General features: G+C 65.3%; 6 protein-coding genes across 6 annotated transcripts in view; 2 read left to right on the plus strand and 4 right to left on the minus strand.

Moving 5' to 3' along the window:
• CHLNCDRAFT_49281 (hypothetical protein) overlaps positions 1-869 on the minus strand; it is a gene marked incomplete at both ends in the record, with an annotated part of 982 nt that extends 113 nt beyond the window's left edge. Inside the window, 3 exons of the mRNA XM_005842883.1 lie at positions 162-229; positions 499-665; positions 794-869. Of these exons, the coding sequence (XP_005842945.1) occupies positions 162-229; positions 499-665; positions 794-869 (311 nt within the window). The remainder of the gene's footprint in view (positions 1-161; positions 230-498; positions 666-793) is intronic.
• Positions 870-1,397: 528 nt separating this feature from the next.
• On the minus strand, positions 1,398-2,183 carry CHLNCDRAFT_141748 (hypothetical protein; the record flags this gene model as incomplete). The annotated part of the gene is made up of 3 exons (XM_005842884.1): positions 1,398-1,518; positions 1,613-1,788; positions 1,899-2,183. 3 exons carry the CDS (start codon positions 2,181-2,183, stop codon positions 1,398-1,400), a joined length of 582 nt encoding a protein of 193 aa, XP_005842946.1.
• A 2,905-nt stretch (positions 2,184-5,088) lies between these two features.
• Positions 5,089-7,798, minus strand: CHLNCDRAFT_28672 (hypothetical protein; the record flags this gene model as incomplete). Its single annotated transcript, XM_005842885.1, has 9 exons — positions 5,089-5,331; positions 5,528-5,641; positions 5,828-5,919; positions 6,110-6,249; positions 6,385-6,551; positions 6,782-6,877; positions 7,052-7,186; positions 7,423-7,527; positions 7,754-7,798. Coding segments are annotated over 9 exons (1,137 nt in total), but the record flags the coding sequence as incomplete, so codon positions are not given.
• Positions 7,799-8,363: 565 nt separating this feature from the next.
• Positions 8,364-12,047, plus strand: CHLNCDRAFT_37654 (hypothetical protein). Its single transcript, XM_005842854.1, has 11 exons — positions 8,364-8,578; positions 8,697-8,773; positions 8,971-9,065; positions 9,306-9,412; positions 9,602-9,692; positions 9,877-9,993; positions 10,176-10,356; positions 10,529-10,623; positions 10,841-10,987; positions 11,218-11,409; positions 11,582-12,047. The coding sequence occupies exons 1-11, from the start codon at positions 8,424-8,426 to the stop codon at positions 11,849-11,851; spliced, it is 1,527 nt and encodes a 508-aa protein (XP_005842916.1). The 5' UTR covers positions 8,364-8,423; the 3' UTR covers positions 11,852-12,047.
• A 5,348-nt stretch (positions 12,048-17,395) lies between these two features.
• Positions 17,396-19,466, plus strand: CHLNCDRAFT_55506 (hypothetical protein; the record flags this gene model as incomplete). Its single annotated transcript, XM_005842855.1, has 4 exons — positions 17,396-18,220; positions 18,364-18,471; positions 18,645-19,151; positions 19,281-19,466. 4 exons carry the CDS (start codon positions 17,396-17,398, stop codon positions 19,464-19,466), a joined length of 1,626 nt encoding a protein of 541 aa, XP_005842917.1.
• Positions 19,467-19,688: 222 nt separating this feature from the next.
• Positions 19,689-22,416, minus strand: CHLNCDRAFT_141754 (hypothetical protein; the record flags this gene model as incomplete). Its single annotated transcript, XM_005842886.1, has 6 exons — positions 19,689-20,235; positions 20,386-20,502; positions 20,659-20,833; positions 20,986-21,119; positions 21,332-21,537; positions 21,727-22,416. The coding sequence occupies 6 exons, from the start codon at positions 22,414-22,416 to the stop codon at positions 19,689-19,691; spliced, it is 1,869 nt and encodes a 622-aa protein (XP_005842948.1).
• Between the last annotated feature and the right edge of the window lie 199 nt (positions 22,417-22,615).

The raw sequence follows: 22,615 nt of genomic DNA on the forward strand, positions 1-22,615 counted from the left end.
TTGGGGGGGGGGGGGGCACCAGCGATAACGGTCAACGTGGTGGAAGATGCAAGGGGCGAGCCTGGCATCGCTTCCGCAGTTAGAATCAGCTGGCACCGCAGACATGCTGAGCGGGGTTTTCACGGCAGCACAAAGGGCGGGCCTCCAGGGCGCAGCCTCACTTTTTTCGTTCATAAAACAGGTCTGTTTTGGCACTGCCCAGGTTGATGATCTTGGGGCAGCCGTCACGCTGCAGGCAGGCGGGCGGGCGGGCAGTCCAAGCGCTGAGTTCAGCAGGCTGGGCAGGCAGCAGGGGCGGCAGGCAGTAGTAGCTTCAGGGGCGGCAGCAGCAGGCTGGCTGCCCAGCACAAACTGGCTGCCCAGCACAGCCAGTTTGTTCAGCAACAACATGTCCAAAGCAGGCAGCAGCGGGGGCAGGGCTAACAGCACGCAGCACAAGCCACTCGCAGCATCAGCACTGCTGCAGCAGCAGCAGCAGCAACAGCAGCGGGGCCTCACGTCCTTCTCACAGATCGTGCACTCCTTGCAGTAGTATGCGTCCGACACACCGATGCCGCCGCAGATGACGCAGCGCCCCGCGTACGAGCCGTAGTTGCACTCATCACAGACGCGCACCAGCGTTGCTGGCCGCACATAGCTGTCGCAGATGGGGCACTTGCCGTCGCCTGCAGGAGCGGGGTGAAGGGGCGGCAGCTTTTGAGGAAAAGACGAGGTGGCAGCGGCGGCGCGGCACGGCAGTGGAGGGGGCCCCTGGGCACTTGCACAGGCGGCGGCGCCAGCGGCAGCCGCTTACACTTCTCGCACAGCCGGCCTATGGCGATGCCCGGCTGCTTGCGGCACATGATCAGGTCGGGGTGATGTTTCGCCATGCCTTCTCTACAAGGCTAGCCACTGAGCGTCCTGCCTCAGAGCGTGCTGCCGGTGGCACTAAACGCCGAGTCTAGAACCAGAGAGATGGCAGACTCACAAATTCTGCAGGCGCTCCCGTCCAAACACCCGTGCAACAACAGAAAGCGCTGCCAACGTTCTGATTTTGCTGCACGGCTGTAGAACGAGTCCTGCCAGGTGGCAGCGGAAGTGCAGGAAGGCCCCTTACCGGGACTTCTAACGAAGTCCCGGTAAGATTCTGGGAGCGCGTGAGGCAAGGATGCGGTCGTGGGGCCCAGGATGCTGCGTTGGCGCTGGAGTCGAGCCCGCCGCCACGCCCGCCCGCCGCCTTTGCCGCCAGGCTGGGTCTGACCGCCGCCGACCCTCAACATCCACCAGCTGGGGCAGCAGCTTCACAAGCAGGCTGTACATGACCGTATGAGTGGATGCATCGCTGTAATGGACAAAGCACGGCGTCCTGAACGTCTAATGTACTCAGCGGCGTTCGGCCCAACAGCACCAGCCCCGCCTCACACCCAGCCCAGCGCCCTGGCTGTGCTGGACTCCATCGACGCATTGGCCCGCTGGGCCTCCAGCTCCGTCAGCGAAGTGGGAAGCTGGCGGCGGCGCAACGAGCGGCCAAAGGGCCATCTGCAGGCAGGGCAGCAGCAGCGGGAATGCAGGTCAAACAGCAGTGATGATGCACATCGGTCCACCAGCATGGCCGCATTGCTGCGCAGCTCACATGGCAAACTGCGCTAGCTGCACGTTGGTCAGTGCCGTGCCCAGGCCAATGACGGTCAGCGCCTGGAACAGGGCGGCCGTGAGGTGGGCCAGCGCCATCTGCCAACCAAACAGCACGCACCACACCCCGTTGGCACAGATGGTGTAGGGGTGCGCCGGGTTGCCCCATGCGGGCGCCTGCAGCAAGGGGCCCAGAGTATGGCTGTTGTTTGAAAAAATGCATCTCGGGACAACACGGAGTATTACTGCTGTACGGAAGTCGACAGCAGTGGATGCCATTGCCCCACCCCCGCCACCAGGCGCACCTCCAGCGATAACACGATGTACTGGCTGAAGGGCTCCAGGATGATGCCGCCATCCAGGGCCAGCAGCGCCATGCGGAAGGCTTGGTACGAGAATGGCGCAAAAATGATGGACACCAGCATGACCGCCGCAAACAGCAAATAGAGCACGCACAGCGCCCAGCCGAAGGTCAGCACCCAGAGTCCCCGGCGGATGAAGAGCCAGGGCTGCCTATTGCTCCACACATAGATGCGGTCCACCGTAGTGCGCGCGGTCGCCAGGAAAGCCATTCCTTGGTTCCAACCACGCTGGAGACTGGAAATTCCTGCTCATGAAGAGCAATTCATACGGTTCTTTTGAAAAACAATAATTGGGAATCAGAAGAAAGCGCCGACAATGTGGTGGAATGGGCGGGTAGACGGGAAGCAGCGGGAGGGCGGAGGCAGCTGCAGGGCGGAGGGCACCAGGGCAGGCCACAGCGGGCAGAGGCTGTCTCCCCGGCACCCTCAGCGCGGTGGCATGTGATGCGACGCTTGCCTGCGAGTCAGACACGGCCGCCCCAGCAAGACCGCGGGTGACGACCTAGGCGGGATGGCACCGAGTGGTTGCCGACAGAGAATTTGGCACGCGCTTGCTGACAGAAACAGGGCAGAGGAGTCCTCGATCGGGTTCTTGCGCAATGCTTCGCAAGGGAAGGGAAGCCACCTCCCGCCAGGTGGCGCGTCGTGCCGTGCCGCTAGCAGCTGACAAGATTGTGGCGGCCCCTTGGGACTTTCACCCCTGAAACTCCATCTGACCCACTCATGCTTCTCCTGTCCACAGTGTGAATCTTACCAGCGCTGAGCCAACTAGGCAGGCGATGCTTGTCTAGCCGGTGCATAGGGAAGCGGCCGACGGATAGCAGGAGATGCAGTCAACAACGCGGACAACGTGCAGGAGCAACATGATGCAATCTATGGCTAGATGCGTTGCTGGCGAAAAGAGCAGGGAAAAAGTAGCACAGAGAACAGACAGGCAAGCAGCGTTGCTAACAAAAGGTGCCGTGGGAGTGAGTGATGGCATAGCACATGGCGCACAGGTGCAAGCCGATGCTGGTTGGAGCAGCAGCGTTGCCACACACGTAACTGCCGTGGGAACCCGCAGCCAAGATGAACGGGGGCAGCCACGGCGAACCGGCTGATGGCAGGTCACATCCGAGAGCGCAGGGCAGTGGGAGGGCTCCAGCCCTACGCCGCCGCCTGCTGCTGCTGCGAGTGCTCACCGCTGGCGCTGCTCTTGCGCGAGTCGGGCTGGCTGTCGTAGTGCCGCAACCGATCCCGCAGCCGCCCATTCTCCTCCCGCAGCTCCAGCAGCTGCAGCAGGCAGGGGCGAGGGCGGGGAAGAAGTGGCGCACGGGTCGGCCAGCAGTGCCATCCATGGCTTTGGGAATCCGCAAGTGACGTGCACGCAGTGAGCAGAGCCGAACTTGCAACCGGGGGCACCGCCAGTTGCCTGCGTGTCGCACCTCCGCCCGCAGCCTGTCCGTCTCCTCCCGCGGCGGCCGCAGGTGGTGGCGCTCCGCCAGGAACGCGTTCAGCGCACCCTGCTTGCCGCGGTCCGCATCGCTCACCGCCGCCACCTGCGACGCCAGGGCGAGGCGCCAGGGCGAGGCGCCGCAGCTGGGTCGGCAGATGCAGGGCAGCGAGTATGTGCAGGCGGGTAGGCTGCCTCACTCAGAAACAAACGGGGCCGACAGCTGCCGTCGGCACCAGCCGGCTGATGCCCGACAAGTCAGGCGGGGCCCAGCCCACTTGGCAGGCCATGGCCGCCGCCTCACCATCTCCCGCATGACCTCCTGCTGCAGCGTCATGCTCTCCAGCATCTCCTTGAGCGGCCCCAGCAGCACCTGCACCGCCTGGCTGGTGGGGCTGGGCGCCGAGCTGCCGCCCTTGCCGCCCTCCACCAGGCCCGACAGGCTGGCGCTCCTGCTGCAGCCGGGACGGGGGGAGGAGGGGATCAGAGAGGTGCACGGCGCCGTTGCACTATGCCAGGAAAGACCCAGACACCAACGAAATGCCGGACGGCCGGCACAAAGGGCCGCAAGACATCGCAGGGCCGACGGTAGCCACCAGTCCAGGCTGGGCGCGGCTCACTTGGAGACGCCCGAGGTCTTGGTGGAGGGTGCGCCGGGCGGCGCGCCGCCGGCTGCCGCGTAGTCGTCCTCCACATACCTGAACCTCCCCTTGCGCTTGGCCTTCTCCTGCAGCTCCGCCTCGGTGGCGCCCGCCAGCTCAGAACCCTGCGGCGAGACACAGGGGGGACGGGGAGAGGGGGACGGGCATGGCCTGGTCAGCAGAGCCAACAGCTGGCAGACAACAGACTGAGTTGAGCGCCTCGTGTCATCGCCATTCGTGCAGCTCTGGGCAGCCGCATGCTGCCGCTTTGCAGCAGGGGCTGAGCATGGTGCCGCGGCCTGGCTGACACAGCCCCGCAGCGCAGCGCAGGCAGCGTCGCAGTGGCTGCATCCCAACACCAACTTGCCTCTGCCCCCGGCGTGCCCCCCTGGTGTCTCTGCATGAACTCTTCCATCAGCTGCGTGCCGTTGCTGCGCTGCTCGGGCGGCGTGCTGCAGGGCAGGCAAGGGGCAGGCGCAGGCGCAGCAGGGCAACGGCACACGTGAGTAGGCAGCCCACCCGGCGGCGTGCAACACGCCACCTGCCTGCCTGACTGACAGGCGACTGAATTGTGGCGTGAGGCAAAAAGCGGTGGCAGGGAGCAGCGGTGCGCACCTGAAGGGCGGCGGCTCGTCGCCCTCATACACCTTGAACCGCCCTTGCTCCTTGGCCGTCGGCTTGCCCCCCGCGCCCACCAGGCTGCCCTGCCGCGCCTTGCCGGGCGTGCCGCCCGCCATGGGCAGCGGCGGCCGCTCCATGCCGCTGGCCGTCCGCGAGCCGGGGCCCATGGGCGACTTGCCGGCCATGGGGCTGCCCGTGCTGCTGGCGCTGATGGCCGTCTCTATCGCCGGCGGGCGGCCGCCAAGCTCGCCCGCCGCCGCCGCCGCCGCTGCTGCCGCTGCCGCCGCGATGGACGGCTGCTGCATCAGCTCGCCCACCTCTGCAGGCCACGCCAGGAGCGGGCAGGGGGCGCGCAGGGCCAGGTCAACACACGCTGGCGGTGGCTCGGTGGCTCACCATCACGCTCCAACCCACCCACACTCTACCCCGTCCCTCTCCCATGCCCAAGCCACCCAGCACACCACCCACCCAGCTGCCCAGCCAACCACCCGGGCGGCGCACCCGAGTGCTCTGAGATGGGCGGCAGGCGGTCCTCCTCGTCCTCCCGCGCCGCCGCCGCCGCCGCCTTGAGCGCCGCCACATCAAAGTTCCAGGAGGAGACGCCCTTGCGATACTCCTGCTGGCTGGCCAGGATGTCCTTGTCCTGCACCTCCTGGCGCGCGGCCTGTAGTACGGATGCGGGCGGTACGGGTGTGGGCAGCGGTACAGACGGTCGGGCGGCAAGCGTGGCAAAGAGACGGCGAGATATGGCCATGGGATGGCGAGGGTTGCTCGCAAAGAGCGAGCCGCGCCAACGCAGGTAGCCAGCGGGGACCAGCCCAGCGCGGCTGCGGGGCAGCTGGGCTGGCGGGCAGACTCACGTGGCCTTGCCGCATCAGCTGCACGCGCTCCGGGGCGGGTGGCAGGCCCACCAGCAGGTGCTTCTGCAAGTACTGGTTGTCGTGAGCTGTCTTGAAGAACTTGTTGTCTAGGAGCTGCAAAGGGCCAGAGACAGAAAGACATACTCGGTGGGCAGGCTCGGAGAACACAATGAACCTCGAGTCCAGCAGCCCCATGGGACGTGGCGCGAGGCGCAACCCAAGGCCCAGCAAGGCCGGCTGCTGCCACTCCCGCGCTGCCAGCGCAGTAGCCAGGAGGCACACCAGCGCCAAGCGCCGCACCTGCGCCGCGGTGGGGCGCTTGGTGGGGTCCTTGACCAGGCACTTGGCCACCAGCTCCCGCATCGCCTTGCTGAAGTGCTTCTTGCTGGTCTCTGCAGCACCACCACAGGCGCAAGGCGAGGATCAGCCCAACCAGGTATCGCCCAGTGTGAAAGGCGGATGGTAAAGCCAACAGTCGCCACGTGAGCAAGGTCGCCGCGCAAGCATGCTACCCCAATCAACCAGGCAACCCGGAAAGCAGGCAACCTCCAAGCAACCCCAAGGCCCCCCAGCCAGGCGCACCCGTGTCCAGCGTGGGCGGCGGGTTCTGGATGGTCATCAGCAGCACCTTCATGGGCGGCAGGCGCGCAAACGGCGCGTGGCCGTGCGCCAGCTCCAGCAGCGTGATGCCAAACGACCAGATGTCGGCGCGGGCGTCGTATCTGCACGCGCAAATATTTGTGGATAGGTTTGCATGTGCACGTGACGAGTCGGGCAGGTGACGCAGCGGCAGCAAGTGGGAGCAGCGAAGCTGAGGCCAGGCAGGCAAAGTGCCCGGCTGCGTGCCCGGGGCTCACCCCTGGCTCTGCTCCATGACCTCCGGCGCCATCCAGCAGGGCGTGCCCACAAACGTGTTGCGGCTCATCATGCGGTTGCCCCAGGAGCCGCCGCGCTCCAGCGTGGCAGCCACCCCAAAGTCCGCCAGCAGCACCTGGCCGCCATTGTCCAACAGGATGTTGCCCGCCTGCGTGGAGAGGGGGGAGAACGGCACAGGGCTGTGGGCAGGCCAGCGTGCAGCTGAGGGGGTGAGGCAGCGCAGGCGAAGCCATTGCCTGCACAGCGCAAGGCCAGCGGCGCGGCAGAGAGCATGGCTGGTGCCGCCACCCCAGCTCCAGCTTAGCCAGTGCTGCTCTGGCCTGGCCGCCCCGTCCCTGCCTTGCCTGAACCCAACCCACCACCACCATGCCCACCCACCTTGATGTCTCTGTGGATGATGCCCTGGCGGTGCAGGTACTCGAGCGCCTTGAGCACATCCTTCATGATGGTCGCAATCACAGGCTCCTCCAGGCCCTGCGCGCACACAGACACACACAGCACACCTCTTTTCGCTGGTCGGTGCACACCAGCACAATGCAGCCCACCAGCACGAAGTACTTTCACGAGGTAAAGTAAAACCTGCAGCCCCGCGGCCCCAGCCACTACGCCAGCCCCGGCGACTGGAGCAGCGGCCCAGCGCGTGCTCACATCTGGGTATGCGAAGCGCATGATGTTGAGCACCGAGCCGCCCTGCACGTAGGGCATGACCATCCACAGGTGCTCCTTGTGCACAAAGGAGCAGTAGAGCGGCAGGAGGTTGGGATGGTTGAGCTGGCGCATAGTCTGCAGGTGCCAGGTGGGGGGACACAGAGGGGAAACAAGAGGCAGTGAGCAGCTGCTGGGGGGCCGCCAGGGTGCAGGTCGCCCAATTCGCTGTAAATGGCTGTCCCTGCTGCCCCTTACTAATCCTGGCTGCTGCTCCACACCGTCCTGGAGCTGTAGCATGGGACCCCATTCTTGTCGACATCCTAGCACTGCTGATGGCAGCCGGGCGGTGATGCTCGGAGTAGCCCACCCACCTGCGCCTCGCGCACAATTTCATCCAGGCTGCAATTCATGTTTTCCAGGTCCAGCAGCTTCACTGCAACCTCCTCGTTGTAGGTCTTGCAGATGGCACGGTACACCTGAGGCAGGTGGGGGGCCCGAGGGGCGCATCGCAACCGGAGCATGAAGGGCAGCGGGTTGCTGCCGGTGTGTTGCAACGGCCGCCGCGGCGCCGGGCGATCGACAGCCCGCCCAGCCGCAGCATTGTTCTGCTTGGTCCTGTGCATGTGCAGCAGCCAGGCGCAGGCAAGCACGTGCGGCACCGATGCAGCTTAAGCCGGCGCGACCGGGGGCGGAGGGGCGCACCGTGGCACTGACACCCCGGCCGCACTCCTCCACCAGGTCATAATTATCCGCTGTGGTGGGGTAGTCCCTGCATCAATACCAGGGCCATTAGGTCAGCTGGTCTGCGTGCAGGCTGGCCAGCGCAGCGAGTCTCCATGGTTTGCCGTGGCCCCCGCCACTACCGCCCAAACTACCGTGGCCGGTCTGGGGCTCCTGGCGCCCCAACGTCACCTTTGCCGCCCTTAACCATGCTCGCTTGCCCCACACTAGCTGCTGAAGTGCCCGCAGCGACCGCCAGCAGCCCCCCGCGCGTCATGAGGCCGCCCACCCCACTGCAATGGGCCACCCACCTCCGCTGATGAGCCATAGCCGCCACACTCGACTGACTACGGCTCGCAGACATGAAGGAGAAGCGCTGGTGCTCCATGGCGGCACCAGCAGGGGTTGTGGACGCGCTGTCGCCGGCCAGAGGCCAGCTCACAGGCAAGTCAGTACCTCCAGACTCTGGTGGCTGCGGCGGGCGGCCCTCAGAAACCCCACAGCGCCAAAACGGACGTGGGCTTTCCACCCGCCCGCCCCCATGCAGGTGGCACCTGCTCAGGTGGCCACCATCGGGCCCCGAATCGCCATCATCGCTCTTTGCTCGATCACCTCACTCAGTTCACGGGGCAGGATCCAAGAAAAAGCAGCCATGCAGCAGGTTGCGATCGACAGGGTGGCCATGCCCGCTGCCGGGCGCATTGGCACCGCCAAATGCAGCAGCTTCAAGCAGAGTGTGCGGGGCACTCGTCTGCAGCAGCACAAGGCCCGCAGGGCGGCGGGTCAACCCGGGTTGCTGCAGCTGGGGTGAGCCTCCGGGGGTGCCTCGACCTCAGCCCGCGCCGACACGCACGCCCAGCGTCCAGGCCAAATGCACCGGAATGCGCGTAACAACGCCGCCTCCGCCCGCCCCTGGCACCTGCAGGGCCGTCCAGGCAGTGGCGGCGCCAGAGCGCGGCGCCGAGGCCGCCTCTGCCCACTCCCAGACCAACAGTGTCATGGGTGCGATACGGGGCAGGATGGCAAGGGGATGCGTCTGGGGAGGCGACATGCAGGGGCCAAATGCAGCCTTGATACGCGAGGCAGCGGGAAGAGTCAGGCGGGGGTGCCCAGGCTGTCAGGTGTGGTGCAGTTGACGCGGTGGCTCCCAGCCACATCCCTGAACCGCAAACATTGGCATGCCCCGGCGCCTGCTGCAGCTGTGATCCTGGGTGGCGGCGCCGGCACCCGCCTGTACCCGCTGACCAAGAACCGTGCAAAGCCCGCGGTGCCCATCGGCGGCGCATACCGCCTGGTGCGCCCGGCACACCCTGCAGCCTGCCGCTGTCTGGTGCCGCTACCGGGATGCTCTCTGGGCATGGCGTCTCAGCACTACATGAGCTGCTTGTGCTGCACACTGCGCTGCGCCCTAAGCCAGCTGCCGCCAGAGAGCGGCTGTCAGGGCGCTGCTGCTGCCATCCTCCCGCCCCCCCGACCGTTCAGCGGTGCGCCCCGTGCTCGCTGCAACTGCAACTGCCGCGCCCCGCCCCTGCAGATTGATGTGCCCATGAGCAACTGCATCAACAGCGGCATCTCCAAGATCTACATCCTCACCCAGTTCAACTCCACCTCCCTCAACCGCCACCTGGCCCGCACCTACAAGTGAGCTGCGGCACTTGGGGAGCAGGCAGCAGCAGTGGGCTGAAGCCAGTGCAGGGTTGCGCGGAAGCGCACCACAGCGTCGCCTCGAGCAGCTCGGCTCCCAGGCCAGCGCAGCAGCAGCGGCGGCATGCATGCATGTGTGGGCTCTGTGGAACTAGCCGGCCTCCCTGGCCCCCGCCCCGCCTGCAGCTTTGGCGCCAGCGGCGTGCGGTTTGGTGGCGAGGGCTTTGTGGAGGTGCTTGCGGCCACGCAGACGCCCACAGACAAGGAGTGGTTCCAGGTGGGTTGCCTGGTGGCACTGGGTGCCTTGTACAGAGAGCAGGACGTGCGCAGCGGGCGTGGAGCTGGGTGGCCGGGCTTCACAGCATGTTGTCGACCATGGCCAGGGCGCTTGCTGCTCGTCATCGTTCGCGCTGTGCTGCTCCGCCGGCGGCCCCACTCTTGCTGCCTCCCGCATCCTGCAGGGCACGGCCGACGCGGTGCGCCAGTATGCCTGGCTGTTCCGCGACATCAAGAACCGCAACGTGGAGGACATTGTGATCCTGTCGGGAGACCACCTGTACCGCATGGACTACATGAAGGTACAGGGGGCAGGGGGCAGGAGAGGCAGTATAGCGAGTGGAGACTCAGCCTGGCCTCCTCACAGCGGGTCGTGCCTCGGTCCATGCGCACTGCTGCACACATGGCTAGCCTCTCTTCTGGTTTGCGTACCCTCTGTCACTCACCCCAGTTTGCATCGCCTGCCCCGCCTGGCCTGCCTCAGTTTGTGGACCACCACCGCGCCACCGGCGCCGACGTCACCATCGGCTGCCTGCCCGTGGACGCCACCCGCGCCTCCGACTTTGGGCTGATGAAGATCGACAACGAGGGGCGCATCACCGAGTTTGCGGAGAAGCCCAAGGGGGAGGCGCTGGAGAAGATGCGGGTGGACACCACCGTGCTGGGTGCGCTGGGCTGGGGCTAGCCCAGCGCCGGGCTGGTGGGGCGCTGCATCAGGCGCGCTGCCGCGGTTGGCTCTTGGCACGGCAGTGGCGGCACGGGGTTCCCCTGCTGCTGCTCGCTGCGCTGCCTGGAGACGGCGCCGAGGCCCGATCCTTTTCCCACCCCACCCCACAGCCTTGAGCCCGGCCGCCGTTAAGCAGCAGTCTTTCTCCGCCTCCATGGGCATCTACGTGTTCAAGAAGAGCCTCATGCTGGATTGGCTGGACGTGGTGAGGCTGCTGCTGCGGGAGCGAGGAAGGGGCAGCGGCAGCGGTAGAAGAGGGCAGAGTGGGATCTTTGGGTGCCTGCTGAGCCAGGCAGCCAGGACGCCGGCTTTGGCGGCCGGCACGCGCGCCTGCATGCCGCCCTGCACCTGCACCCCTTTGCACGCGTGCTCACCCTACATTCAAACACGCTCCATCCCGCCCCACCCCACCCTCCGTGCAGAACAAGACCAGCCATGACTTTGGCGGCGAGATCATCCCGCAGACGGCCAAGGACCACAAGGTGATGGCCTACCTGTTCAACGGCTACTGGGAGGACATCGGCACCATCGAGTCCTTCTTCAACGCCAACCTGGCACTGACGCACAACGTGAGGGGCTGTGGCTTGCCGCGGCAGGAGACATGGCTTGATCAGGGAGATGACGGGGTAGCTGGGCATGAGAGGGCTTGTGGCTGGTGGAGGTGGCAGCAGTGGCTTGTGGCTCGTGATGAGCGCTCAGGTGCTGCTCTTACCTTCCGCAGAAACTCACACCGCCACCACACAATCAGACACGGAAATGTGCTCTCGTATGATTGTGTAATCCCCCCTCCCCCCTGCAGCCCCCCAACTTCCAGTTCCACGACCCCCAGGGCCCCATCTACACCTCCCCACGCTTCCTGCCCCCCGCCAAGGTCATCAAGAGCAAGCTGACCGACGCCATTGTCAGCCACGGCTCCTACCTGCGCGAGTGCAACGTCAACCACGCCATCATCGGCCTGCGCTCGCGCATCAACGAGGGGGTCACCATCCAGGTGGGCCGGGGGGCACAGCGTGTTGGTGCCTGCCCGCCTCCCCACGCATTGAGCGGAGACCTGGTGCATGCGCAGGCTGTGTGCTGGCGTGGCTGCTTGCAGCGCTGTCTGCCCATCAACCAGCTCGCCCCCCCCCACCACCACCACCACCACACACACACACACACCGCAGGACGCCATGATCATGGGCTGCGACTACTACGAGAGCGACGCGCAGCGCGCGGCGCTCATGGAGGCGGGGGGCGTGCCCATGGGCATCGGCGCGGGCTCCACCCTGCGCAACGTGATCGTGGACAAGAATGCCCGCATCGGCGACAACGTGCAGATCATCAACAAGGAGGGGGTGCAAGAGGCGGCGCGGGAGGAGGAGGGCTACTTCATCCGCTCGGGCATCGTGGTGGTGCTGCGCAACCAGACCATCCCCTCGGGCACCATCATCTGAGATGGCTGGCGGCCTGGCGAGGACGCTTTTGTGGCGCCCCAGCGGCCTGAAACTCAAGACCTCCAGCGTGTGCTCCGCCCAAGCTGCCGCGTGCTGCAGCCGGCTGCATGGCCGGCCGCGCGGGCTGGGCCGCGCGTCCCCCCAGCATTTCATTCCTGGCTCCGCATCATGGCACTAGTTTCATTTTGCAAGCCTCGTGGCCACTCGTTGCCGTTGGCCTGACACATCCCTTCTGTTCTGTCCCGCTCGCTCTTGTGGCGGGAGCAGGTGGCGCGCCGGCATCGCGGTGCCGCGATGCCTGCGCGCTCCCACTCATTTGTTCTTTGCCCTGGGAAGTGATTGAACCAGATCGCCCCTGCGCCCAAGTGAATGCATGCCGTTCTCCCCACCTGCTCTTCTGTGCTGGCCCCTCCAGATACTGCTGACCCTACCCCTTGTTGCGCGTTGCTTCTGCTCTCGGCCTCCCCCGGCCCCCCATTGTGTGGCCCATGCTGGCCTACCGTTGTGTACTCGCCCATTTTTTGCTTGATGCACTCCTGTACAAGTCTCTTGCTCATGTTACACATCCCGGCGGGTTTCCAGGACGAGCAGCAGCAGACCTACGGACAGCACCTGGCGCGCTGGGCTGTGCATGCAGACCAGCCGGCCTGCCGCTAGGGCAGCCCTGCAGGCCAGCTCCCGGCACAGTGCCAGGTGGGTTGCGTCCGCGACACGCTGCTGCGCTGGGGCTGCAGGGACCGGGGCTGGCTGCTGGTGGGCCGCTGCCGTCTTTACAGGACGGCGCAGCTTGCGCGCGTCTGCTGCATTGCTGTAGATCTGAAAGGCGCTTTGCTCATCGTACACAGCCTTCCAGTGGGCAAGCGGCAAGTGGTATTCCTTGCGGCAGGTGGTGCAGGTGCCCGCTGATATGCCGTTGGAGAGCTGCTCGCGCTGCCACTTGAACAAACAGCTGCACAGCACCAATCGCCGCCCGGAGAGGTATCAGTCATTGTGTGTTGGCCAAAGGTGTGGCGGACCAGGATGGGAGAGCAGCGGGCACCAATCCGCGCGCTGCATCGGAACCCAGCGGGAGCGTCGGCATCAGCCTCTCACCTCGCGTGCACGTCTCCCTGGGTGCCGCTGCAGTCGCAGGGCTGCAGAAGTGCATCTCGCAGGCCGCCTGGGGGCTTGCATTCAAGGCAAAACCTGCAGAGGCGCTCCATCGCCTATCAAGCCCAAACCGTTACTGACTGAGAGGGCTGCAGCGCCCAGACACACTGCAGATGCTCATGGAACCTTGAGCAGGCTACAAATTTAGGAGCAGGTACAATAGCGGTACGGGACTGATTCAGAACAAGATGCTAAACTGCCTCACAACCGTAGTGCATTGCCCGTTGCCCTGCTGCATGTCAAGGGCTGAGGGCCCCTTTGGAAGCAGCGCCCGCCTGGGCTGCGGCGCGGTGCGTTGCCACAATGGCCCTTCTGCAGCAAGCAGGCCTGCGTGCGCGCGGTGAGAGGTAGACTGGCGTTAGTTGCCTCCCCACCGGCGTCACACTTTATTCTTCATCAGCAGCAGTGAGTGCCATGGGTTTGGGGGCAACAAAGGTGGTCGCCACGCTGGACGTGGCGCGCGCAGGCCTGCTCAGCGTCGGTCTCGCGCCCGTCACACCAAAAGAAAAGGATACTGTAAGGCGGGTCTGCTGGGGCATCGATCCCCCGCCAGGCTATGCATTCTCTTCAAAGAGCACGAAGTCCAACCGAGAGCGGGCGCCTAGCTGGCGCCGGCCACTAGTCCCCGGGGCGAGGGAGGAAAGGAGGAGGGCAGCGAAGGTCAATCTGCGGGCGCCGCACCTGGGCCTCCATTCTGCCCTACTCTGCACTGGGGACACTCTGTTGCACGCCTCAGGCCCTCCTGCATCCAGCTCCTCCTCACAACTCAGCCGCAAGATGGCCTGCATCCTGTCGATGGGCGCCATCGGCCACGACAACCTGTCCTCACGCCCGCTGCCAGGTCTGTGGAGCTTGTACTGGCTAGTCAGCATTGCCGTAGGCCGCCTGGCGGGCGCTTGGGCTTGGGCCGAATGCTGAACGCGGGAGGTGGTTGAGCCCCCATGGCGGCGCCATCTCACCTATTTCAATACCAAAACTGCCCTGCAGTCAAGAACAACGCCATGCATGTCGCCAAGTCGCCGCCCGCTAGCGAATCTGGCAGTTCTCTGATGGCGTTCTCTGGTTCAACTTCGAACCTCTCCGTCCTCGCTCCAAGCACATCGCAGGTGTGTGCCGCAACAGATTTGCAGGCCCAGAGCAGGCCGCCGCCCCACCGCCGCCGGGTCTCCCGCCTGTCGCCCAACGTGACGCCACTCCTGACTTTGATTGCCTCTGCCTGTTGTCGCGCCTGCACACCCGCGTCCTGCCTGCAGGACTCGCCCTTCTTCTGCCCGTCCTTGATGGGCATCATTCGGGCGGCCAAGAAGCCGGCGCCCGCCGTCGTCGAGTCCCCCGAGTGGCAGATCCCTGCTGTCCCCTCCCCACCCGCCTCCGCACAGCGGGCAGCAGCAGCAGCAGGACCAACAGAGCCGCAGCTCAACCTGTGGTACGCCAGCAACCAGTGGCTGGAAGCCCCTGCGACCAGCGCAGGGGCGCGGGGCGCGGCTTGGAAGCCAAAGGCGATTGTGCACGGCTTTGACGTGCGCGACCGCATCCCCGCCATCAAGCCCGCCGCCATCACCCCTATTGCCGCGAACACCAAGGCCTCAATCCTCGCCACCAACCTTGTCTTCTCGCCGGGCACCACCCCGACCATCATGCTGCTAGCCACCAGCCCGCCGCACACCCCGCCTGCCACTACCCAGGCCCCCGCCGAGCCCGCCGACAGCTCTGCCTCCTCTGCCACCGCGCAGAGCGGAGCCAGCAGCTGCAGCTTTGGCGGCAGCAGCGGCGCCCCGGCCATGGCCCACTGCCTGCGCCCAGCCATCGCGGGGGCCTCCACGGGCCAGGTGGCAGGCCCCGATGCCGCCACCCCAAGCCCAGTCGCGGCGCCGGAGGCAGTCGTCGTGCCGCATGCCACCCCCACGCTTCCACTTGACCGGATGGACTCTGCACACGACCAGCAGCAGAGCGGGTGCTGTGCGGCGCCGCCTGCTGTGCTGGAAGCTCACCGCTTCCAGACCTTTGAACTTTTCGATGCCAAGTGGCACGGCGAGGGCCAGGCACAGGGCCCTCGCGCGCTGATGCCGGCAGGCTGGCGAGGGCCCCTCTGGCTCACGTGGTTGTTTTGAGGGGTGCACCATCAGGAGTGTTATCAAATATTTGAATGCCTTTCAAAACTCACCTCCAGTTTTTAATGTACATTCGTTGTCCCCACCAGCGTATGATATGATAGCGCTCTAAACAAATGTTCCGACTCTGTACTGCCAATGCCCCTCCCTCTGCCTTTGCCTGTACCGCGCTGTCACGCGCAATGTCCCAGCACCTTCCTGCCTAACTGCCCCCCTTGCTACCTTTAGCTTACTAGCGCACCTCCCATTTATTGTGCCACATTGGGCTGAGTGATTCTAGTGGCCCCCTGCCCTCGCGTGATCCTGCCTGAGAGTACCTGTACCCCCTCACCTTCTGAGATGCCTCTTTCCATTCTGTGCCCGTTGCCCTCCCTTGTGCCGTCCTACGGCGGCATCTGCCTAACTGCGCAGCCCTTGCCTACAATTCGGGCTCTCCCTGCCCCATTGCTAGCCTGCACTGTGCAGCACCTGTAACAATGGAGAACGAGTTGAATGGAAAATGGATTGGGTCTGGCTTGTTGGTGTGTATGTGTGTATGTGCAGCACCATGACATGCATGCTGTGGTCGCTGTTTCCCATGCTGCCGGCTGCATCGGTCCCACGGGCTGGTGCCATCGTGCTTGCTCCCACCCACAGGCTTCAGGGATATCGCTTCTGACTCGCCGCTGCCATATCATGATCCTGTGTGGGCAGCAAGACAAGGCAGGAAAGCAGAAACAGGGCATCACAGCCTATCTGAGCAAGCCAGGGCCTCGATTCTGCTGTGCTTTGCTGCGCTTTGTCGTGCTCGCTGCCCGCTGCAAACCTCCCTGCAGCCTGAGGGCCCTTGCCAGCCTTTCCAACACACACCTTTCAGTGCTTCAGGATGGCAAGGTGCTGCTGCATCTGCGCTGCATGTAGCGCCTTGAGCTCCAGCACACACTGCAGAATGCCCTGCTGGATGAACAACAGCTGGCGATGCTGTGGGGTCCCTGGCGCGCCCGGTCCGTGCTGCCGCACAGACGCCAGCCGGGCCGCCACCAGGTACTGGCCTCGGTGCTGCCATGCAGCAGCTCGAGCCGCGAGCCCCTTGTCAGCAAAGCCAATGCCCAGCTGGCCATGTGCCTGGCTTGGAGAGGATGGCACACATGCCTCTGACCCCGGGGAGGGCAGGCCGCCAAACGGCACAAAGCCGGCCGTAATCTCAGCTGGCTTGTAGCCCGTTGACAGCAGCAGCTGCAGCTGGGCAGCTTGGGCACTGTTCAGCTGGGCGCCTGCGCCACCAGGTATGGGTCAAGTGGGCTGTTGGTGGCATGAAGGCATCAAGGCAACTGCGGGTGATCATTGGCACTGAGCGGGTTTGCTGCTGGCGCACTTTGTGGCTGGCATACAAGCTGCTGCCTGCCCACCTGCAGCAGCAGGGACCACCGAGCCACCAGGCTGTCCAAACGCCAGCCCAGCGGCGCTGCCCTTGCCGCTGGCGCCCTCTCTCAGCGCGCCCGCCCTAACATGCGCTCCGGCTGGTGCGGCCACGGCAGCCGGTAGAACTGCTGCTGCTGCCGCAGCTGCAGTTGCGATGCTTCCAAACCGCGCTAGCGCTGCAGAGCAACACCCAAGGTTGAAGCCTTCCTCTTACGCGACTCAAGCGGCAGAGGGCAAGCGCTCATGGCCCAGCTGTGCCCCAGTGGTGATGCGGTGCTGGCTGCCCTCACCAGCGTCAGCCCATCCCTCTGGGGAGTTGTGGCTGCTTGGCAGCCGGCCAGGCACCGAGCCGAGAGGAGGGTCCACCGTCTTGGAGTGCTCATGTCGCATGTCGGGCCTTGGATAAAGACATAGCAGAAAGCAAGCCTCCATTGGAAGGCATGTGGCCTGTGCCCCTATGCCGTGCTGAGTCACAGCAGGCAACAAAGAACCAGAAGCTTTCCAAACGGATCCCCTACCTTTCTCAATTTTACGGCAGGCTGAGCACCCTCCCTCAGAAACAAGACTCGCCATGGAGCCTGGAGAGCTGTCTCAGGCCCCTGAAGCAGCGCAAGGGGCTGGCCCTGGCACAGACGCACTGCCAACTCCAGCCCCAGCACCACAGCCGCCGCTGCCAGCCGCCACGCCAGGCAGTGCTGAGGGCGCCGCTCCCGCCGCTGCTCCTCCGGCTGAGCAGCTCGAGCAGCCGGGTGCTCCAGCACTCGTCCACCCACCCGCTCTTCCTGTCCATGTCGGTGCCCAACCAGGAGCCTGGCAGCCGGCACTGTTGGGGGTGCCAGAAGTGCCGGCAGCTGCAGCGCCCCAGCACGGCTACGCTCCGCTCATGCCGCAGCAGGCCCAGCTGCAGCAGCTACTTGAGCAGGCAGTTGCTGGGTGGGGACCCGTGGATGAGCCGGTGCCGGCAGTGCCCTGGCAGCAGGCAGAGTCCGACGAGGCAGCAGCAGCCGAAGCTCTGGCCGGGGTGGCAGCAGCTACTGCTGCCGCAGCAGGAGCAGCGGCAGCACCACCAGGCGCACAAGCTGCCGCAGGAGCAGCGGCGGCACAGCCAGCAGCACTGGCTGCAACTTCCGCAGGCCAGGACGTCACGGCTGACCGGCGGCAGCGCAACCGGGAGGCGGCTGCTCGCTACCGCCAACGCCAGCGGCAGCAGGAGAGCGAGCTGACGGCTCAGCTGGAGGCGGCACACCTGGAACGAGACGAGCTGTTGGCTGAGCAAGAGCGGCTGCTGACCAGGCAGCAGGCGCTGCTGAAAATGGATGCCGTGCAGCAGGATCTGCACCAGCAGATTAGGATCTTGTGCGCACCCGAGGGCCCAGTTTTGACTGCTGCTGTTGGCTCTGCAGCGGCTATGCGAGCCAATGGCGGCCCACAGTCAGCTGCGGAAGTGGTGGTGGAAACCGAACGTACATTTGTTGAGGAACTGAGAACAGTGGTTTCGGCTGACAGCCCTGGGGCAGCGGCAGAGGCGGCGCTGCGCCTGCTGCCAGCCAATTTCCAATCCGCTCTCGAGGCCGACGCTGCCGCTTTTGTGGAGCAGTGTGGCCAGCTGCAGCGCCAGATTTATGAGCTTGTTGCCAGCCAGGGGTTCAGCCCCATACCGCTCCACCCCCAGCCCACGGCAGAAGCCATCAAGCAGTGCGCGCTGCTCGTGAGCCGTGCTGCCCAGCAGCCTGCTGTCCAAGCTGCGAGCTGCATGCATGTCATGCCGTGAACTTCTACACAGCAGAAGTTAGGCATTGCCCCTTCCTGCCCTGCCCATTGACTAACGGCATGCTGCTGCCACGGCTGCAGAGAAAGCTGCTGCTGGCACTGTCCATGGCAAGACCGAGCCCACCCAAGTTGATGCGGCTGATGGCAACCAGCAGCGCTGTCCCCCCCACCACCTGGCAGCAGGCCGCGGTGAGCAGAGCCTGTTGCATGCACAGTCCGAAGGCTAGCAGGTCCGAGTGCTTAGGCTGCTTGCTGGTTGGCAGGATGTCGGGCACTGCTCAGCACTGCCGGCTGGCAGGCTGGCATCCTGGCAGGCTGCAATGTTGAAGGCATGTGCATCTGTGATCCCCATGTGTGTGCAGGACAGGCTGCGCCCCACACTGACCCCGGAGCAGCTGCAGCAGCTGGCTCAGGCACGGCAGGGCTGGATGCGTTCGATGGGTCCGCTGCTGGCCCGCATGGGCTTTCAGCTAAGCAGGCCCGCGCTGCAGTCCTGGCAGGTGGCCTTTGCCGCGCTGGCAGCAGCTGGCAGCCCCCCAGCACAGGAGCAGTGGGCGGCTGCACCGGTGCCTTTGGGGCCGCTGTCAGAGGTGCAGGGGACCGGGGCCGCCAGTGGAAGTGGTGGCGAGCCCATCCAAGCAGGAGCTGCGGCATGGCGGCCCCTGCTGCTGGCCCCACCGCAGCAGGCCCAGCCTGGAGCAGTGGGCACTCGCCGCACCGAGGGCCAGCAACAGCCCGCACCGTACGGCACAAGCATGCAGCAGGCGGGGCGCAGTCGTGAGGGGCTGCAGCGCGAGCTGAGGCACCTTGGGGAGAGCTTGCAACGCGCCTGGGTGACGCTGGTGACCTTCCTGCTGGCCACGATCCAGGTGAGCCCTACTCCGCCTTCCTTCCCCCACTGTAATACTCATGAACGGCCCAGCTGCAGTGGCCTGGCCTGGTGGCTCATGAAAGTCAGGCACAACATCTCAAACCCTTTGCCTCCTCCCTCTCTGCAGACCATGACCCTTTGGCAGTGCACACTGGTTCTGGCCACCTGCCACCCACACTTCCCTGACCTTGTCTCGGTCGTAGCGTACCTGCTTGACGGCCCTCAGCAGCAGCAGCAGCAGCAGCAGCAGCAGCAGCAGCAGCAGCAGCAGCAGCAGCAGCAGCAGCAGGCAACGGTGGAGGAAGTGGCATAGCGACGCGCTGGGTTCAAGCACCAGGATCTGGCAGTTCTAGGCATGGCATTGTTGTTTAGAACAGGGCATGATCAGCGGGGTGATGATGATCAGCGGGGTGACCAGGCAAGCATAATCTATGCATGCAAGCACACGAATCAAATGTAATGGCAAATGGATGAAAGAATGGCAAGGGAACATGCTTGGTGTGTGTACATTGCAGAGTAGAATACAGCACGAGAATCACTGTGCATCCAGACGCCCTGCCTTCACAGCCTGCGCCAGCGGCTCGGCAGCGTCGGCCGCCGCCTTGCGCAGCGTCAGGAAGCACATGTAGGGGGGCAGCAGCGCTGGCTGCCAGCCTGCGGCAGCAGCTGCCGCTCCCGCCTGCTCTGCTCCCTCTGCTCCCTCCCCAGCTGTTGCTGTGGGTGGTGGCAAGGATTCCGTGGCGCTGCCAGAGGCATCCGCCGTGGCCTGGGCAGCCGCTTTCTCGCACGCCTGCTGTGTCCAGTCCACAGGGGACACCAGCATGTCTGCGTACGTGCTCAATGCTGCCTCTGCAATGATGGGCGTGCAGCCCCGCGCGGCCTCCAACACCTGCCGGTCTTCCCCTGCCAGCTCCGCGGCGGTGAAGGTCTTGGGGTGCGGGATGCCCGGCAGCCACTGCGTGTACACCGGCGTGGCGCGCGGCCTGCCATGGGCGCTGAAGGAGCAGGAGCAGGCCCCCTGCTCGCCGTGCTGGGCCAGCAGGACGGGCAGGTAGTGCTCGTCGCTGACGCACCAGCGGTCGCTGCAGCAGCAGAGGGGAGTGGGGCGTATGTCTGTGGGTGGTGGGTGGCTTGGGGGAGATGGGCAGGACTCCTAAAGGTACCGTACCACCCCTTCCTCACCCAGCCCACACTGTTTGGCTGCTGGGATTGATGTCACCTCCCCTACTTACCCGTCCCTCCATTTCCACGTCACCATGTCGCGCCGCACCCAGCAGTTCTTCTCGAACACCGCATTCAGCTCCTGGTCCCTGGTGAACAGCTCCGCATGCCGCCGGTTTATCACAAACCTACGCTCACAAGGCACCAGGCGGCAAAGGGTCGACGGATCGTCAGCCACACCTGGGCACAGCATGCACGCTGGCGGAGCAGCACTTCCAGCTGGCCTGAAGCCCAACATGCCCAGCCAGCGCTACCCTGCCGTACGCCACCCTACCACGGCTCACCACTGGCTGCTCTTGCGCCACCGGTCGTGCGGAATCTTCAGCACGTCCGCCTGTGCTGGCTCCAGCCGCTTGAGCTCCGCCTCATCCTTGGGGGCACAGGCATCCACTCGTGATGCCGGCTCCGCCATGACCTGCAGGTACGTCAGCCCCGCAGGCCACAGCGGGATATCGCTCTCTGCAGGCAGGCCGCAGGCAAGCGGGGGGCAGGCAGGGGGAGGCTCGGAGCGGGTGGATCAGGCGGGCGGCTGGCGGCATCGCATGATCGCCAAGCAGCAGCGAAGGCAGCGAGTGTACGCTGGCACGGCAGCAGCGCCGGCAGCGGCGCACCTGACATGAGCATGAAGCGCTGGTTGAGCGGGTCCTGCAGTGCCTCGCCCACCATGTGCCGCACCGCGGTCACCAAGGAGTGCGTGCCCCACTGGGTGGGAACCCGCTTCTTGGCCTCGCGGCCGCGGAAGATGCTGCAGGAGCAGCGAGAGTTGGGACGGGGTGGGAATGGTGCGGGGGTGGTGGTGAGCGCATGTGTGTGCACATAGCGGTGGTGGTGTGTGTGTGCGGTGGTGCAAAGGCGGGGTTAACCAGCGGGAAAGCAGGCGGCGGCCGAGGCAGGTGGCGCTGTCGCCCAGGTGGCTCAGGTGCTGCCCTCCAGCAGAGCGTCCGGCTCGCATCCCACCTGCTGACGTTATACGAGACGTTGTAGCCTGGCGGCGCATGCACGTAGATGGAGAAGAGGCGCTGGCGCTCATACAGGGTAGCATTGCTGCCGCGGCCCTCCAACGGCTCATTCGGGGACGAGCTGCTATCGCCGCCGTTTCCAGGTGCAGCCCCCTGCTCCTGCACCAACTCCACCTGCTCCTGGCTGCACCCCAGCCGCGTCAGCTGCAGCACAGGGGGGCGATTGATGGGAGCAGTGTGGGGCAGGCACACCAAGGGCCCTGCCAGACACCCCAGACATGGCAGAAGCCAGTGCGATGCACCGGCCGATCCCAATCACGCACTGCCGCAATAAGATGGAGGCTACCAAGCAGGGTCTGCACGGAGCCCCACAGCTCAAACTGCCACGCTCACCGCAGGTATGGGCACCACGCCGCCGTCTACGCCCTTGAGCCACTCGTCCCACACCCTGCTGTGCGGCAGCGGCCCGCGGGTGAGGAACATGAGGGCCACCTTGGGCACGGCATCGCTCAGCGGCACAGGCTTGCCGGGTGCCGCCGGTAAGCCGCCGCTGCTTTCAGCCTTGGCAGCCACCTGCTGGTCTGCTGCTGCTGCGGCCGAGGGTGCCTTTGCTTCTCGCCTCTCCTCGGCTGCTGCAGGGCCTGCGTGCTGCTCCTCTTCAAGCAATGCAGGATCAGGGAAATCGCCCTCTGCGGGCACACTGGCACCTTGGTCAGGCTGCTCTGACGCCGCTCGAGTCTCTGGCCGCGGCTGCTCCTGCTCCACCGCATGCGGCCCTGCCTCCTCCTCTGCTAGAGCCGCATTCGCTTCGTCTTGTGCCATTGCAGCTGCCATATCGCTGTCCACCTCCTCCCCGTCCTCTACATAATCCGCTTCTTCTGCGGCCCCTGCTGAGGATGCCCCTGCTGCGGATGCCGTTTTGCCGCCAATCTTCGCCGCCGCTGTCGGGTCGTCGTGGCGCAGCACCTGGGATGGCGCCCGCGGCTTCAGCCCCGATCCCAGCATGGTGAGCAGGATGGCAAGCACCGTGAACACCAGCACCAAAGGCCACCTGCGCCTCCTGGCGCGTGGGGTGGCCGGCATGATGCGCAAGCGGCCGGCACTGGGCTCTATCGACTTGGGAGCATCCAGTCGACTCGCTGGCAATGCCGCAAGCGCCTGTCAACACTGTCACAGGAAGTTTGGGAGCAGCGCAGCCCGCGCCAAAGCTAGCGAAAGAGGCAGGCAATGGGGAGAAGGATTCAGATGGCAAATTCATAAAGAGGTAGATACAGCGGACAAT

The sequence above is a fragment of the Chlorella variabilis genome (genome assembly GCF_000147415.1).
Source record: "Chlorella variabilis unplaced genomic scaffold CHLNCscaffold_38, whole genome shotgun sequence".
Classification (NCBI taxonomy): domain Eukaryota; kingdom Viridiplantae; phylum Chlorophyta; class Trebouxiophyceae; order Chlorellales; family Chlorellaceae; genus Chlorella; species Chlorella variabilis.

Bases quoted from the DNA above. Each gene is read 5' to 3' on its own strand.
- CHLNCDRAFT_37654 (XM_005842854.1), top strand. From the start codon at position 8,424: ATGCAGCAGGTTGCGATCGACAGGGTGGCCATGCCCGCTGCCGGGCGC. The intron at 8,774-8,970 runs GTGCGATACGGG...CGCCTGCTGCAG, and splicing joins CCAGACCAACAGTGTCATGG to CTGTGATCCTGGGTGGCGGC. The intron at 9,066-9,305 runs GTGCGCCCGGCA...CCGCCCCTGCAG, and splicing joins TCGGCGGCGCATACCGCCTG to ATTGATGTGCCCATGAGCAA.